The sequence below is a fragment of the Diabrotica virgifera genome, chromosome 7 (genome assembly GCF_917563875.1).
Source record: "Diabrotica virgifera virgifera chromosome 7, PGI_DIABVI_V3a".
NCBI lineage: Eukaryota > Metazoa > Arthropoda > Insecta > Coleoptera > Chrysomelidae > Diabrotica > Diabrotica virgifera.
The window spans coordinates 223,451,307-223,470,327 of NC_065449.1; the positions used below are offsets into that span (position 1 = coordinate 223,451,307).

General features: G+C 31.5%; 1 protein-coding gene across 2 annotated transcripts in view; it reads right to left on the minus strand.

Moving 5' to 3' along the window:
- The window catches only part of LOC114334774 (microfibril-associated glycoprotein 4), a 53,764-nt gene extending 42,627 nt beyond the window's left edge, over nucleotides 1-11,137 (minus strand). For both annotated transcript variants that reach the window (XM_050657186.1, XM_050657185.1), the window contains exon 1: nucleotides 11,030-11,137. In XM_050657186.1, the coding sequence (XP_050513143.1) occupies nucleotides 11,030-11,089 (60 nt within the window). In that variant the 5' untranslated portion in view covers nucleotides 11,090-11,137. The remainder of the gene's footprint in view (nucleotides 1-11,029) is intronic.
- Nucleotides 11,138-19,021: the final 7,884 nt, after the last annotated feature.

Sequence of the window (19,021 nt, forward strand, 5' to 3'; positions counted from 1 at the left end):
CTTGTGTATTTGTTTGTCTTTCGCAAATAAATACTATGTGTTCTGGTGTGCCTATTTCTCCACATTCACAATATTCATTGTCTTTTAAGTTAAATCTATGTAGGTATGTAGGGTACGGACCGTGCCCTGTAAGAAAATGTATTAATCCTTTTTTTGGGTTAAAATAATTTGGTATATTATTTAAATTTGGAATGAAATTATAGAGACGTCTTGCTTTAGGTGAATTATTCCATTCGTTTTGCCATTTTCTATTTAATATTTCTTCTAATTGTCTTTTTGTTCTGATTTCTATTCCCATTAATTGCATTATTTTTTCATAATTTTCTTTTCTTTGCCAATATCTACATGCACGTTTTTGTGCTTCCAAGTGCATGGGCATTACACCAGTCAAGACTGTTAAAGCTGATGTTGCTGTAGTACTGAAGGCTCCTGTCATTCTAACAAGGAAACCTCTTTGTGCTTTATTCAGTTTTTCAATATTTGTATTATTTGTTAGTCTGTGTGCCCATACACTTGCACCGTACCCTACAATTGAGGCAAGTATCGTACTCAGGTATACGCGCATATGCTGGAACGGAATTCTATATTTCCTTTGTGCTAGGCTTGCAATGCAATGCATGACTTTCGCTGCCTTCTCACAGACGCTATTTATATGGTTTGTAAAGAGTCTTGGTTCATCGATTATGATACCAAGATATCTAGTTATTTTTGTTCTTTTTATTGCCTTTCCCCTTATTTGTATACTTGGATTTCTTTCAAGTCTTCCTTTTATAAGGCTATATGTTGTTTTTGTTTCTGATATAGTTAGTTTAACTTTTTTCATCCATTCATTTATGTTTTCAAGTACTCCATTTGATTTTATTTCTAGTTCTCTTCTTGAATTAGCATCTATGATAAGCAGCAAATCATCCGCATACGCTATGCTCCCTAGAACTTCAGGATCCACAGCTAACCGTTCCAGCAGTTCTTCTAAAAGTATGTCCCAAAAAATAGGTCCACACACTGAACCTTGTGGACAACCTTTAGTTATATGTCTCGTCTTTTTATCCATTGGACAACTTAAGCTGGCATATCGGTCTTGACAATAGTTTCTGAAACTCCCGTACAAGTTTCTGGGGCAATGCATCTGTCGAAGTCTTTCGAATAATGCCGGCCACCATAAATTGTCAAAAGCTCCAGAAACATCTATAAAGATAATCAAAACATACTTCTTTGTGCTCCCCCCAATGATATTAAAAACTTTATTAATAGCATCTTCTGTTGATTTTCCTTCCCTAAAGCCATATTGATTTGGATGAAGTCCAGTTTCGTGTCTTATTTGATTTAGTCTTTTACAAAGTAATTTTTCATGTAATTTCCCCATTGTGTTTAGTAAGCATATTGGTCTATAAGATTTAGGTAAAGTTGGATCTTTATCTTCTCCTTTACTTATAATTATAACTTCAGCTTGTTTAAAGTTGTTGGGAAACTTTTGTTGTCTTAGACATTCATTATATAAAGAAGTGAGTATTGGTATTAAGTACTCTGAAAGTGCCTGAAGAATTTCTACATGAATGTTATCTGGCCCAGGAGCCTTTTTTCTTTTCAAGTTTTTCAAACATTCATATATTTCTTCTTCAGTAAATTCTTCTAACTGTCTTTCTTCTGGTATCTCATACTCTTGTATCATCAGTGTTCTAATATTTTTTTGTTCTATTGTTTCATTTTCTAAGTCGTCAGGAGGTAGTAATACATCTAGTAGTGTATCAGCTGAATCCTCCCAACTTTTTGTATATGAACCATCTTCTTTTTGTAAAGTAGAAAGCATTGTTGGACATTTAAGTTTTTTAGATACAATTTTGTATGGGACACCCCACATATCTAATTCTAAATGTCTAGAAACAAAAGCTTCCCAACTTTTCGCTTTAGTTATATGTATTTCTTCTTTATATTCGTTTTTTAATCTTCTATACTCTCCTAGAAGTATTTGCCTCTCGAGAAAGATACTACATCGTTGATATCGCTTTCGCGCATATCTTACTCTGCTTCTCATTCTCGTGAGGTTTTCCTTCCAGGCAAAGTCTTTTACTTTTTTATTATTGGATATTTTTGGAATTGCTGTATCCATTGCTTTTCTAATTGCTTTAGTTAATTCTTTTGTAGCAGTATTTATATTATCCCCTCTTTTTATCAGACGTGGTGCACGGAATTCAGACCTAAGTAGTTCAAAATTCGCTTTTCTTATATTGTATCTCAACGAAGACATTTCCGTATTACGTGGCTGTAGGTTACTCAAATTGAATGTTATGAGATTGTGATCACTTGTTGTTGCATGTTCAACTACTTTCCAGTCTAGAACTAGGTTTGCTGCTGTGATATTCGATAGAGTTATATCTATGTTACTAGATGCACCTGCTCTATTCTGGAAAGTCGGTGGATTTCCTGGTTTATTATGAACTATTAGTTGAAGTTCATTTATCATCTCTTCAACTAATGTACCTTTCTGATCTGTTTGATTTGAATTCCATAATACTGATTTAGCATTAGCATCCGCCACAATCACAACTCGTTCGTTTCGGTATGCTATGAATATAGCTCTCATCTGTTCCACGTAATCGTCTATGTCTTCACTGAACTGACAATACAAGTTCGCGATAATTATTTTCCCTGCCTTAGTTAGAAGTTCTAAACATACACAATGTCGATTGCTATATTGCCTTAGTAATAGAATTTTCATATCTTTGTTAAAAATTATGGTTACAGCCATAGGATTATCTCCTACGCTCGCACATTGTGCAGTTATAGGCATGTGTGGGACTTTATTCAATTTTGTGTATGGTTCCTGTATGCAAATAATATCAAGATTTTTTTCTTCTGCTAATTTCCTTATTTCATGTATTACGGTTGCACTGCGCATTCCATTTATTTGTCCAATATTTATTTTGAATGAATGATTAGCCATTTATATTTTATTTATTTTTTTTTTTATTAATTTAATATTCATTAATCTTATTTTGATTTTTATATATATTTTAGTGATTAAAAGATATTTATAATCCAGACTCCGTACTCCACATCCGATACAATGTATTATATAAAGAGCAGTTAAAGTATGCTTTGCTATCTCTTCGATTTTGTTTTTGACCAATGTATTACAGAGACTTTTATATATTAGGTTATTAAGGTATAAATTATTATACACATATATTTGAATGTCAAAATATATATACATTATGATATTTAGATTTTGTATTATTTTAGATTTTGATATAATATTTATTTGATTTTTATATATTTTCATAATTATTGTGTGCCAAAATCTGTTTTCTGAACTAAACGTTCTAGAAGCAGTTTATATGTTGGACATTCTTTTTTATCTTTGTTACATAACTTACCTCTATTTTTACAAGGTACGCAAATTTTGGGTTGGTTAGTTTTGTTGCAATTTCTATTTTCATGTTCATCACCACAGTGACCACACACTGTCTGTTTGGTGCAGTGTTTACTCACATGTCCCAGATCATTACATCTTAAACATTTTGGTACTACTAAGTAGTCTTTTGAGTTTATACTTGTAAATCCTACATAAATTTTATTTGAGATCAATCTTTGTCTGATTTGAGGTGAAACCTCTATTACATAATGAACAGTAGGTTTATTTCTTTGTCCAGTTTTAAATTTTATATTAAAATTCTGATCAAATTCCTCTCTTGGAATATCATCAAAATTTTGTGCATATATGCATTCTTTGATGGTTTCTTCTTTTTCATTACTAGATATATCATATATAATTATTAAGGGTTTTCTTTTTCTTTGTAATTCGCATTTAAAATTTTGTTTTATTTTATCATTATTTTTTATATATTCTAAATCTTCTTTTGTTGGAGTTTCTATTATTAAAATTTTTCCAGTGGTTCTCATTTTATTAATTTTTATTTTTGTTTTTCTTGGATCTAAGAGTTTTGTGAATTCTTCCTGCACCTTCCTTCCAGTCTGTGCAGTCTCACTGGTGATGAACAGAGTATTTATCTTTTTGTTTGTTTCAATTAATTGTTTATTATCAGCTTTGTAATTTATAGGTTTTGCAGTTATATCTGCATACGATAGCTTTTCTCCCTGCATTTTTGTTATTTTATATCTTAAGTCTTCATTTTCAATTCTTTGTCTAGTATTTTCTTCCTTTAAAATTTTAATTTGACCTTCCATATTGGCTAATTCTATAGTTAAGGACATAAGTTTTGTTTTGAGTGTATCTTTTCCTGTTTTGTTTATTCTCTTACCGAGGTCCATTTCCCCTTCAATGAAGTTAAATAAGTCTTTTATTTTATTTTCTGTTGTTAGAACCTTTTCAGTTAGACCTACACTTAAATCCATTCCTCCACTTAATTCTACGCTATTTCTTATATTATAATTTGACCCCTCCTCTACTTGTGACGAAAGAAACGTGTCAAAGCCTCCACTAGTAGTTATACTACTAGTGGAAGATTTCTTTGTATTGCTGTCGCCCATTATGTCAAGTTTGTTTAAGAAACCATATATAAAATATACAATCTCTCAAAACAACCTACCGTATTTTATAGAACTAAGTGTCATATCATGAGTTAATTAAGTCCTTTACCTTGTGGACCACTTACAAGGCAACAATACCCGAGAAGGTCCTCCACACAAGAACAGAACTTCCGCTTCTATGGGCTAGGACAAATCACCTATTTACAATCCATCTAGATATTGCTCATACGTAGTTCCTTATTAGATGTTCTCCAAAATGTATATTATTTCACCAATAAAATAACAATTCTCTTAAAATATTCTTCAGTTGACTGTATATGACGTTTATAGGTATGACATAAATATAAAATATTTTTATATTACTAAGAATCTAAATTTTATATTTTAAATGATATGTGATGTTCTTTACCTTGTGGTTTACTTGTAAGGTAACAACACTTGAGATTATTTTCTATAGAAGAACAGTCCTTCTGTTTTTATGGTCTAGGACAAATCACTTATCTGTAGTCCACTTGGATGTTGTTTAAACTTAATTTTTTTTTATGTTTGTCTTCGGAACGTGCTAATGGATTGAATGTTCAAACTAGAATATCTAAAATGTGTTATTTTCATCAATAAAATAATAATTTTCGGGAACTATTTTTCAGTTGAATGTTGACAGTTTTGACATTTTTTATTTGTGATAGAGATGTAATTGATAGTCTACCGTCGACAATCGGCAACACTGGTGTCATAATATGATTGAATTTCCCAACCTAACATCGATGTATTGTGACATGTGCATGGCCGTCTGAGTTATTATTTGTAAAATTGCAAGAATCCGTTACTTATTTCAATTAAAATAAAGGAATAAAGCGTGCAGACGTTTATACTATTTCAAGTAAGTAAAATAAAATAAATAGTTATTAAAATGTAAGGTGTTTTAGCAAACAATATCCTAGTGGGATCGTTTATTCCCTATCGTAATTTTATATGGGATTAAAATTACCCATCAGTAAAAAACTTTTTCTCTTTCAGACATGCGACGAAACCGGTATCTTAGTGCAAAAGAGTTAGAAGAAGCTGTAAATAATATACCTGGCTCAGAATAAGAACCATTTTAAGCATCTGATGAGTCCGACTATATTCCTGGAGACAGCGAAGATGAAAGTGAAGGAGGAATCCAAATGAGCAACGAAGAGGACGAAGGTAACAGCAGTACTGAAGAAGCAGATATAAGCAGCGATGATGAATGTCATTCCATGAATGAAGAAAACGGGAGTGGCGAAGCTACTGACGTGAGTCCCAATGTAAACACGCATGTTGTATCTGATTCATTGGTAAATCATAAAGGCGTAAAGGCCGTTATATGGCAGGGCACTCAAGAAGTTTTACTTTTATCAAACTGACTTTCACCATCTCTATCACAGATTGAAAGGAAACTAAAAACAGGCAAAAAATGTACTCTTTATTGCCCTAAAGCTGTAGTATTTTACAATAAATATATGGTAGGGGTTAATTTGGCTGATCAAAAGATTGCAACAAATGATTTAGACAGAAAATCTACTAATTGGTGGCGTAAAGTTTTCTACAAATTGTTTATGGCATCTGTAATTAATTCATATAGCATGTTTTCGGAAATTCAGAATAAAATGGAGAAAGTTCCTTTTCTTCATTATTTAGTACCTGTAGCTGAGCAGTTGATAAGTTTGGGGAGATCCAAAGCCAAAATTAAAAGAAGAGTCTCTGGTCGTCCAGGTAGGCACACAAAAACAAAAAATTATGACAAATATTGAAGATCACCTTCTAAAACAAAGTAGCAGTAAAAGATGTTTTAGTTGTTCTCAAAAGAAGAAGGAAAGTCGTACAAAAACTTTATGTGTTGGATGCAATGTCCTGTTGTGCAAAAACTGTTTTTTTACATTCCACTCATACGTGAATTTCATTTATACCTTATTTCTTAATAAACATTTCTTTTGTAATTGCTCTTTTTATTACTGATGGGACCTTAAAATCCCAATCACAACTACTGTTGGGGCCAGAAGTTCCCACCTCCATATAACGGACAAATGAGAATTTTACGGCTAATTATATACATATTGGGTCTAAATTAATAATTTTGATTATAAAACTGAATATTTTCAGTCTCTTACATGTAAAAATGAATTCAGTGGCGAAAGGGTTAAGAAATATTGAATAAACAACATATCAAAAAATTCTAATCCACAAGTGGGTGCTTTATTTTTTATTAAACAAATGAACTGCGAAAGTATTTTTTTTAAATAACTACGATAATATAAATCTTAGAAAAAAAACTGTCATGACCATTGACAAATTCAGAAAATTTTACACAAAAAAACTTATGTAAAGATGTTCATCAATAATGGTCAAATAAAATTTTACAAATTGGACATGAAAAAAGAACATTTAAGTTATCTTACAGTTATAATAAGAAATAAAATGTATGGTGATAAGTACGGTGTGGACGGAAATTGAGACTTACATGAATTTTGTTTGAAAATGATTTAAAAATGTGGAACTAATACAATTTTACTTATATAACTCTCAAATTTGCACAACTTACTTTTCGAATATCTCTCTAAATGACGTTTAAGTCAAAAAAAGCTCAAAAATTTAATTAAAATGATACGACGCGCGCGACGTCTCAAAAAATGTAATGTTTGAAATCTTCATAGTTTTACAGAATTACTACCATTTTAAGAGGGCATTACTCACGTTTGAACAGATATATTACAATTTTAGAAGTGTTTTTTAAAGACTCACAAGGAAAAAGTTTTCCTGTGGTTGGCTGTATACCATGTAATACAAAAAACAGTAAAATCCTGTATAAAAGGTATATTTAATAGTTTTTAAATATATCTTTTATACAGGATTTTATTCTTTTTTGTTTTTTTAAGCTTAAGATGTAATCTTTGAAATTCACTACATTATTTTACTTTAGACATAAAATAAACAACTCTTAAAAAAATTGATAAAGATAAAAAATTGTAATAAAAAAACCAAAAGATGTCAGTTAAAAAATGTTTGTACAAAATCATAAATAATTTTTTTCTGTACAACTTATCTAAAATACATTTAATAACAAGCTTAAAAAATAAATGTTAAAAAAATTTTGAGTTCTTATGGGTACATTATGTCTGAGTAACTTGGAACCTATTTTTATCTTTAAATTTAACATCAGTTTTACGAAAAAAAGTTATTTTTTATACAAATATTTTGCATCGTATATAATCTAAGAGGTAACCATCAGATATCAAATTGTATTAATTTTATACGAGGTATGTCAAAAAATATGAATTTCGCTTAACATTAAAGTACCGTTATATTTCACAATTTCGAAAATTGTTATTAAAAACGTTCTTTGAGATTAAAAACTATGTTTCAATGTTCATGTTCAATTACATCCTTCTACTTGAAATATTATAAACGGTAAATGTACTTAACTTTAACCTTTAACTACCCGCGCATCAAGTTATAACATAACTACACGCGTGGCGTACTTTATACGCCACAAGAAAATACACTTAAAAACAGCGGATTTGTTTTTTTTTTGAAAAAATACACTTAGTTGTTTGTTATAAACCTTATTTGGCATCAGTGAATACTTGAAGTTCCTTCTCAGTAAGCCAATTGGGATTTATAACTGGAATCATGGAATCACTGGATTTCATGATAAATAAAATTACTAATAAAATTTTTTTTGAAATGTGATTTTTTACAGGAGAAAAAGTTACAAGAGAATTGTTTATAAAGAAAAATATATTTTATGCCATAATGACTAAAACACAATTGAAATATGTACTTATATTACTACTTATATTAATATAATCGTGGCGTATATTGTCCACTACCGGAAACAGCAAATAATAAGCTGTAAATTACGATCTTTCCAGAACACCGATTATAACGAAACTAAAACCAAATTGTAAAGCACATTCCAGTGATAGGTTAGAGAGATAAACAAGGTCAAAAATTAAATTTTTAACTATATTTGCAGTAGAATTCTTAAATCTGGCATACAAAATACGCCAGCGCGTGTAGTTAAAGATTAACTGTTAAACGAAATTCAAATTTTTTTACATATCTCGTATAAAATTGAAAAAGTTTGATATCTGATGGTGGTATCTTAAATTTTAGAGCAGGTAGAAGCAATTTATGAAGAATAACTTTTTTCGTAAAAGTGATAATAAAATAGTTATCATAATTGCACAAAAATTATGTTGGATGTTCTTAATTTGAGAAACCGTTAATTTTTTTTAATCAGAAGGATATAATTGCATATTAAAACATAGTTTATATTTGAAACAACTTTTCAAAATAACAATTTTTGATATTCTGAAATAAAATGGTACTTTACTCTTTAACACAATTCATATTTTTGACATACCTACCTCTTATAAAATTGATAAAATTTGATATCTGATGGCTGAGTTTTAGATTTTAGACTATGCAGAGCATTTTATAAAAAATAACTTTTTTCCTGAACATGATAATAGAAAAGTTTTCCATATGGTTGATCCCTTAAAAGTAAAATGATGAATTCAATGATATTTTTAAAATTATTTATACAAAATAATTGTTATTTTTTAAACAATTAATAAACAATTAGCGGCTAAATCTGTGAGTAGAACTTTTTAACTTAACTTGTATATAAACTAACAAAAGAAGTTTGAGAAAAATATAAGCTTGTTTCAATTTTGTCGAATTAATGCATATTTTTTTATATTGACTTCCTTGTTTATAGTAGTCAACTTTGAGCTTCACATTTAAAAATTAGTTAGATCGTTACAGGATGTTCGATAACAAAGTGGTGGCAGACCAAGCTAGGGGGTCAAATACTGGAACAAATGATGGAGTTTAAATATACATACATCACGTCTGCTTTTAAAAATTTTCAATATTGTGAGAAATGAAGGTGCTTTACTCTTGAGCGAAATTCATAATTTTTGAAGTTTTACTTTTTAAGATCGAAGGTGAAATTTTATAATTCCCTGGCGCATGCGCAGACAGACAGTATGCAGTTCGTTGCTAATCTTTCAAATTATGTATGTATCAGCGCAAATAAGTCATTAAAATAATATATTAGTGTTCTTAGTAAATGTATTATTTATTTTAATTTTTGTGTCTTTGGATTTGTCTTCCTTGTGCGTAAGATAACAAAATATCTATTTTTATACTTCACTTTGATCTATTTGTCACCGTGATGTGTAATTATATCCGACACGTCAATAGCACGGGGCTTGATAGCTCGGTTGGTAGAGCATTGGACCATAGATCGAGAGATCGCTGGTTCAAATCCCGGACGAATCATTTTCATTTTTTTCTTATTTTTGGTATTGTTAAGTTTTGGTTAATTTTTGGTAATTATTGTTAATTTTTGGTATTGTAACTGTTAAGTATATTTATTTCGTTGAAATTATATAATAGAAGTATAACTTCTTACGTGCGTACAAAGTACACACACATTATTTTTTAACATACCTCGTATAATATAAATAAAATTTCCTATCTGATTTTCAAATCTTAGGTTTTAGACCGTGCAGAACTTTTTATGAAGTATTTATCATAAAATTAAAAATAAAAAAGTTTCCCATAATAAACTGTTTCCAACTTACGTAGACACGCTGTATACAGGGTGTCTGCGTAACTTGGAACCATATGGGAAACTTTTTTAATATTAATTTTACGAAAAAAAGTAATTCTTTTTAAAGTGCTCTGCATAGTCTAAAACCTAAGATGCAATCATCAGATATAAAATTTTTTCAACAGTATACGAGGTATATAAAAAAATATGAATTTCGCTCAAGAGCAAACTACCTTTATATTTCAAAATATCAAAAAATTTTATTAAGAAAAGTTATTTGTAATTAAAAACCATATTCAAATATGCAATAACAACGTTCTACTTGAAAAAAAAATTCTGAAATTTTCCTAAATTACCGATTCCGAACATCATTTTTATTTATTAGACATGTAATAACTCTTTTATTAATAATAATTTTAGAGAAAAAAGTTATTCTTTTTAAAAATCTGTGCATGGTCTAAGCCTCAAGATGCAACCATCAGTTGTCCAAGTTTGTTAATTTTGTACGAGGTGTGTCAAATAATATGAATTTAGAAAGAATTATTTCTAAATTCATTTGAAGATTTAAATATTTGAAGGATTGTGACGCCACAATGTCGAATTTGAGGAAGGATATTTCGAAGATGGTTAGAGATACCGAAATGCTGATTACAGTTTTGGATTCAGAAGACAAAACTACATTGGAATCCATTACTAGATCTGCTCTAGCTATTGTAGGAGTGGCAACGCACGAACGAATGAACAAACTAACTAACGAGCGAACGAACTAACAGACTTTGTGAATTTATAAACGAAAGTTTTCGTTGAAAATGCTGTCGTTTGTATAAAACATAAAAATATGTAAATAATTAAACAATACTTAAAGAAAAATAAAGCATAGATACAGGACAGATTTATAAAAAAAATATTTTCAATAGCATTTGAAACGAAGGATAAATTGTCTTAATAGGTCCTTACCCCTTCGTACACTACACCCAATATTACACATATAAAAAGAAGACCTGCAAACGATGTCATTTTGATTTACTGAAATAAAAATTCAATAAGTTGTATATTTATAATTTTAACTCCGCAGGAAATGCATATCAATGCACCATTACTATTGATACAACACCCACCAAATCTAGATTACCGAGTAGGTCTATCTAGCAAATTGCGATCAAATTATTATAGATCAGTAAATGAACGTGAAATACGGCGATACCGCGTAATTTTCTGTAGTAATTACAAGAGAGCTCTAAAATTATACATCTGTATCCCGAGTGATACTTTGACAGCCTAGTGACATGTCAAAATGTCACAAGGGCAAAACAAATCGATAATCTTTAGGAGTTCGAGCGTAATTCGATAAGATTATTTCATGAATAAATCTGCCTTTTTAAATAATTTTAACTAATATGTTATTGATATCTTCGCCTGAATATTTTCTAAATTTGTTCCTGGTGTTCTCTTTAACAAGTTGTAAAATATGAATTGTCATTAATGTCACTGAATGTTCATTTTCTTCTAGCAACGAAGAACATCTGGCGTAATGCTTGACGAGGAGAAATTAATGAAAATTATCGGGACTAATTACACAAGTGCTTTAAAATTATCGATAATTTAGATAAAAATTCGATAAATTAGATAAAAACTACTAGTATAGAGTTCATTTTCATATTTTGGCCAAAGAGCCTGACTCCGAAGGAGGAGGGCTTTTTAAGCCTTCCCTCTACAATAAAACCGATAGCGAAACAGTCCCAGAGGTAGTACTTAATTCGTCTCGCTAATACAGTATCTACTTCTAATTCAGTTTTAAATCGAGTTTTGCTTAAAAATTAAAATTGTCTCCATGTTTCATTAAGAAATGATTCGGAGAACTGATGCTTATAAGCAGAAAACTTCTCCGACATAAATAAATTAGAAGCAACTAAATGTCCGGAGAAGGTAGACCTTTGAAAGATCTGGTACTTTGAATAATATGAACCTTTAAGTCGTTGTCTAATTCGGCGCTAAAATTGACCAGCTCCTTAAATATGCCTCTATTTTCTGAATTTCCTTTTTCGTCGTGACCTCTTAAAGCTAACTCGAAAGCTCCACAAAATCTTATAACATTTGTAGTTTTTTTAAAATATTAAAAAAATTATTCTTAAAAATTTAAATTTCTTAAAAATTGTTTTAAGATACTAATCTTCATTATCAATTAATAAATTAAACTTAAGAAATAATCAAAATATTATTTATACTACACCCACGATCATGAAGCATTAAAAGTTTAATTATAAATACAAAAACTTTTTAACAGAAAATATACATGATAAAAGCGACAAACCAGCACGTAAATAAACTCAACCTCGTACCCGGCACATAGATTCTCATTTCAAGCTATACTAATAGTCCAATATAGCTCTTTCTCTGTCACTTCATAGAATGCTCGTACAATCTTTCTGTCTTTAGTCGTGTCAGTACTGACTTTGGCACGAAGGAGATTCTCCTGTCGAATAATCTCCGCTGTCGGCAGGGATTGTATTACGTTGCATATACATGCAACGGTAGCCAATCAAGCGCCAGTTTAATTGGCAATTAAAAAAACAAAGGTGTTTTCCATATTGTATTGCAAAAAACTCTTCGGGATTTCATTACTTGATGTTCAAAGAATATCTTCTTACCTTGGCAACATCGAAATTTTCAGTTTTTCACATTGTTTTTGAGGATTAAAAATGGCCGATTTCGCAATTTTTAAATTTTTAATCGCTTATATGTCAAAAACTATCAACTTGAGAGAAAAGTCGCTAAAGACCTTTTCTGTTTGAAATGATCCAAAACACCTAAAAAAACTTTGTTCGATGCAAAAAAATCATTTTGGGAAAAAAACAACAAAAAAAAAACGTTTAAAAAAATTTTGACTCATTTTTGGACCTGGCAACATGCAAATATGTTAAAAGGGGTCGTTTTTAAGCAAGATTGTGCAAAAAATCCGAATCAGACTATTTTCCCTAGCGGATGAGCAGTGGCTTTCTGGACTATTTGTATATTTACTTGAAATTATTTTCTATAAATTCAAACTTACTAATAACAAAAAAACTTCACAGATGGGTAACTTTTAAACGTTTTACAAAGGACAGCGTTGTAAATTTAACCTAATTTTCTCTGTTACATGTCTTGTGTAGATACTGCGTTTTTGCTTACGACGGCAGATATGTGGTCCCTTTTTTGGGTAAAAAAAAATCGTGAAAGTCCCCTCTAATTATTATCCCAAATGAAATTGATCGTTACTTTTTTACAATAATTTACTTTAATTATGTACTGTTTATATGATTTGTAAGTTTCACCGGTTCAAATTGTTTATTTTTGAAAGAGTTGTATTTAAAAACGCTTTGAACTTCGAACAGCTATATATCTTAACCAATTTTTGTCTTACACAAAAACAAGACAATCCAAAATACTATTCAGAAAGACAAAATCCACATTGTTTTACTTGTTGAGATTTTTGGGATCGCTAATAACTTTTAAGTTATTTGAAAAAGAAAGCATTTTTTTTAATTTCAAGAAAAGTTGTATTGAAGTTATTTCAAAAATTAGCACTTTGAACCCGCCAAACTTACAGATCAAATAAAAAATACATAAGCAAAGTAAATTGTAAAACGGTAATGATTAATTTTATTTCAAATTCTAATTAGGGGGCGATTTTTACTTTAACGATTTTTTTTTTACAAAAAAGGTACCCATAACTTGCTTAGTTGTGACGCTAAAAACTTTTGTAAAAAAAAACAAAAATATTGTGAGACATGTTTTGATGAGTTTTCTCCGAAAAGTATTTCACTTTTTGGTTATATCACATTGAAATATTGGATTTGTAATTTGACAGATACAAACCAACTTTTCCTGAGTTACAACTCTGCTTCTGTTGGGTCTAAGGACTTCGTTATACACTATTTTTTTAGTCTTTTCATAAACTACATTTCTGCTAAGAATATTTATTCGATAAAGTACTTATAGATATTTGCGCAAAACCGTCTACAAATGTGTTTTTTTTTTTGTTGAAAAATTAACAATTTTACTCGCAAAAAACTTAAAAAGTAATGACTTAGTGAAAAAATTCTGTAGAACAAAAGTTGCTTAAAATTTGTCAGTTCATCCATTTCCGGACTTATTTTGACGTTTTTTTCTACGTTTTTTAACCCCCGGGAAAAGAGAGCTTTTGCCTCCCAAATAAAATCAATCCTTGGTTCGGTCCTGGCAGGTATACTAGTTGGTGCGTATTTGTCAGCTCCAAACAAAATAGTTATTTAGATAGTAGCTAATGAGTAAAAAAATTTTATTTTTGCATATATAAGTGTATTATAGTGCGTTCAATTATTGTACGTAAGTACTCTTTAAAATTCTATAAAGCCAAGTTATTTCACTGGAATTTATTATTTATCAGAAGTCGGTTTGATACAAAAAACCCTAAACACGTTTATTCGTTATCTATAACGACATGATAAAATCACCTGTTGTAAGACAGGTCCGTATTTCAGGATTTACTTAGTTTTGAATAATAAATAAAATATGTCAAATCCGACTGCCGGGACTTCTGACTACAGGAGCGCCCAAATGGAAAACACTACTAAAACTTATTCTACTGCTTTGATTGAACAACAATTTCCAACAAAAGAACAAGCCATTGTATTCCCATCCATTGAAAACCTTAAACTTCAAGATTATCTGATTTCACTAGGAAAGTTGATCGAGCCCAAAAATATCCTATTTTCCTCAAGGCTTTCTAACAACAGAGTGTGTATGTACCTTGCAAACAAAAATGTTGTTGAAGATTTCATGAATAATTATGGAGGATCCATAGAAATTAATAACCAAAAAGTCCAAGCACGCAAACTAATCACTCCATCACAAAGGCTAATTCTGTCAAACGCTTGTCCCTCCATACCGCATGCTGTATTAATTCAAGAAATTGAAAAATTGGGCCTTCAACCCATGTCTCCCATGTCATTTCTCTAGATAAGCGCCGGTTTGCCGGAATTCAACCACATTTATAGTTTTAGACGACAAATCTTTATCACTCCACCGCTTGCCCCAATACCTGAATCCATATTAATGAATTATGATAACACCAACTATAGAATTTATTTTGCACAAGATTCCTTGATCTGTTTTTCATGTAAAAGGCCAGGCCACACTGCAGCAAATTGCAAAACAATCCAAGAATCAGTTTCTGAAAATTATAACCAAAACCCCCACTCCCAATCATCTTCGCAACCCATACCTTCCGAAATACTTTCAACCAACCCCTCAAAAACTCCAACCTCACAACCAATTATCAATATAGATACAACCCAGTCCACACAAAATAGCTCAAAACGCAGTTTGGATGACATTGTTACACCTCCTCTAGCGCAAGATGCTAATTCAGAAAACCAAAGTCTTGAACCATTTGTTAAACCTAATGTTGCTCCAGCTAAAAAACCAAAGAAAAGTAAGGGAAAGACTCCAACTCACGTACTCATGGAACCGACCAAGGCATTCATCTCAGAGCAAAACCCTTCATTTGTTCTTGATTTTGATCAAATATCCGATCTATTTGAAAATGTTTATGGTGCACAGGACCCAGTCAGCATCATAAAAAACTACACTAGCGAATTTGAAGCTTTAGTGAAAATGCTAACAGCAATATACCCGTATTTCAAACAAAGATCGATTAAAGCTAGATGTACAAAAATTAGAAAGAAACTATTGAAGCATTTACAGATGGCTTACTCGGATACTGAGGCATCAGAGACTGAAAGTGAGTTTTCTCAAGAATAGAGTCATGAACTTCTGTGACAATCCCAAATTTCAGTTTTATTTATTATAAATGGGCTTCTCATCAATTTTGCAGTGGAACATTAACGGTTTCTATAATAACCTTCCAATGCTCCAAATAATTCTGTCCAGACACAATCCAGATATAATTTGTCTTCAGGAGACTAATTTCAAAAATGAAAACATACAAGCTTTAAAAAAATTTAAAAATTACTGCAAAAACAGAACTAACCAAGATAAAGCCAGTGGTGGAGTAGCTATCTTTGTAAAAAAGTCAATTGAAACTACAGTAGTTCCTCTCCAAACTAATCTAGAAGCAATTTGCATTAAAGTTAACTCGAGTCCAAATATCTACGTTTGTAACTTATACTTACCTTCATCAACGCAAGTAGACTCAGAAGCATTAACTGAACTCTTACAACAAATTCCCCAACCCAGGCTTATTTTGGGCGATTTTAATGCTCACAACTTTTCATGGGGCTCTTCTACTATAAATACCAGAGGAAGATTGCTGGAAGAGATATTTGAACAGTCCAACCTTTCAGTCTTAAACGACGGCAGACCCACTAGATTTAATATACAGAACGGTGAATCTTCATGTATAGACCTTACGATATGCGAACCAGGTCTGACCCCACAGCTCACCTGGGATAGGCTGGATTTCTTGTATAACAGTGATCACTACCCAATTTTTATTCATAACAACAAAAACCAACGTGGACGGACATTTACCCCAAAATGGAATTTAAAAAAACCTAACTGGAATCTTTTTTCAAATTTAGTCGAAAGCAGTATGACCACATTTAAAAGCACCTCAAACATAGACGAGACCTTTAAGAACATTGTTACCATTATCACAGAAGCAGCAGAAAGAGCAATAGGAAAAACTTCATACATAAAACAACGCAACCCCGTCCCATGGTGGAACCATGAATGCAAAACAGCAGTTGAATCTAGCAAAAGAGCTTTTAACAAATACAAGCGCTACAAGACTCTCGAGAATAAAATTGAATATACAAAACAACGTGCAATAGCCAAGAAGACAACTAGAAATGCCAAACGCCAGTCATGGACTCAATATGTATCAACGTTAAATGCAAACACTCCCATGACTGAAGTATGGAACAAAGTCAGAAGAATATCTGGATTAAACAGCAATCAGAATATCAAAAGCCTCGAGAGAAATGGAAAGGCAGTTACTAGTAATACTGAGATTGCTAAAATCCTTGCTAACACATACAAAAACCGATCCAGTAATATTAATTATAAAAAATCTTTCATTAATTACAAACAACATGAAGAAAATAAGAAAATTAGCATTACTCCTAACACAGATGAACCGTTAAATTTACCCATTTCTCAATTAGAGTATACGGAAGCATTATCAAATATTAAAGAAACTAGCGCTGGCCCGGACGATATTCCTAGTATTTTTATTAAACACCTTCCAGCGAGCGCTCACAAACAACTTCTAGATCTGTTTAACATTATTTGGCTTCAACACAAATTTCCTGAAAAATGGCATGAATCCATAGACCTATACATGACCTATCCATGACCTATACAAAAACCTAATAGTATTAAGACAAGTCCCGAGTCATACAGACCGATATCTTTAACATGCGCCATGTGTAAGTTACTAGAAAAGATTATTAACAATAGACTAAGATGGCACTTGGAGAGACAAGATTTGATTATTCCAGAACAAAGTGGTTTTACAGACCAAAGGTCAACTATAGATAATATCATAGATTTGGAGAGTGACATTTCTGAAGCATTCGCACTAGGGGGTAAATGTCTAGCGGTTTTCTTTGACATATCAATAGCTTTCGATACAGCCTGGCACGACTATATAATAAAAAAATTACATAGTTGGAACATTCAAGGTCACAGCCTATTCTTTATTAAAAATTTCCTTCAAAATAGAACTTTCAGAGTTAGGACAAATAACATAACATCAGATATAATGTATCCAGAAAATGGTATCCCTCAAGGCTCGGTTATAAGTCCTACTCTCTTCATAGTGGCAATCAATGATATCCTCAAAAACCTAAAATCGCCTGTAAAGGCAAGAGTCTACGCAGATGATCTTGTAGTTTTCTGCAAAGGTAAAAATATACAAAATATATTTCGTCACACACAGAACTTTATACAAGACTTAGAAATCTGGTCACAAAAAACAGGTTTCTGTTTTTCAGCTGAAAAAACTCGCTTCATCCTGTTTTCAAAGAGAAACGTCACAAATATCCCCAACCTAAGACTATGTGATGAAAACCTAAAGCGTGCAACGTCAGTTAAGTTCTTGGGCATGACATTCGAAGAAACCCTAAGCTGGAAACTTCATATAACAAATCTGATGTTATCTTGTCACAAGCGACTAAATCTTCTAAAAACTCTGGCCAATAAAGAATGGGGTGCGGATCGCCAAACACTTTTAATGTTATACAGAACATTAATCAGATCAAAATTAGATTATGGGTCTACTGTGTATTCTACAGCGGCTAAGACGCTGCTGAAAAAACTTGACAGTCTTCACAATCTCGCTTTACGTATAATATCTGGAGCTTTTCGCACAACACCAATCGAAAGTCTGTATTGTGAAGTTGGAGAACCCTCCTTAGAAGACAGAAGAGTTTATTTAAGTGTAGCATACGCCGCAAAAATCAGGTGTAACTCAAAAAACCCTACTATACAAAATTGTTTTACAGAAAAGTTCCCAAATCTCTTCATAAATAAACCAAGAACGGCCAAACCCTTCTACGCAAGAATTAGAAGCTACTTAAATCAAATAAACTATGCGTTCCCAGAATGCTTTCCTTCCAAACTGTCCTCAATTCCTCCGTGGCAAATAAAGAACCCTCAGTGCCTAACACACCTTATTTCTTTCGATAAACATTCAACAAACCCACAGTTAATCAAATCCGCCTTCAATGATATACTCCGCAATTACAAGGAGTATACACAAGTATACACCGATGCATCTAAATCAAATGAAGGCACTGGTGCTGCAGTCGTAACCCCAACATCAACAAATAAATACAAACTCCCTTCAGAGTACTCTATTTACTCTGCTGAATTATACGCTCTATATCAGGCGACCCTTGCTGTCAATGCGTCCAGTAATACCAAATATATCATACTCACAGACTCTCTAAGTTCGGTACAGTCAAT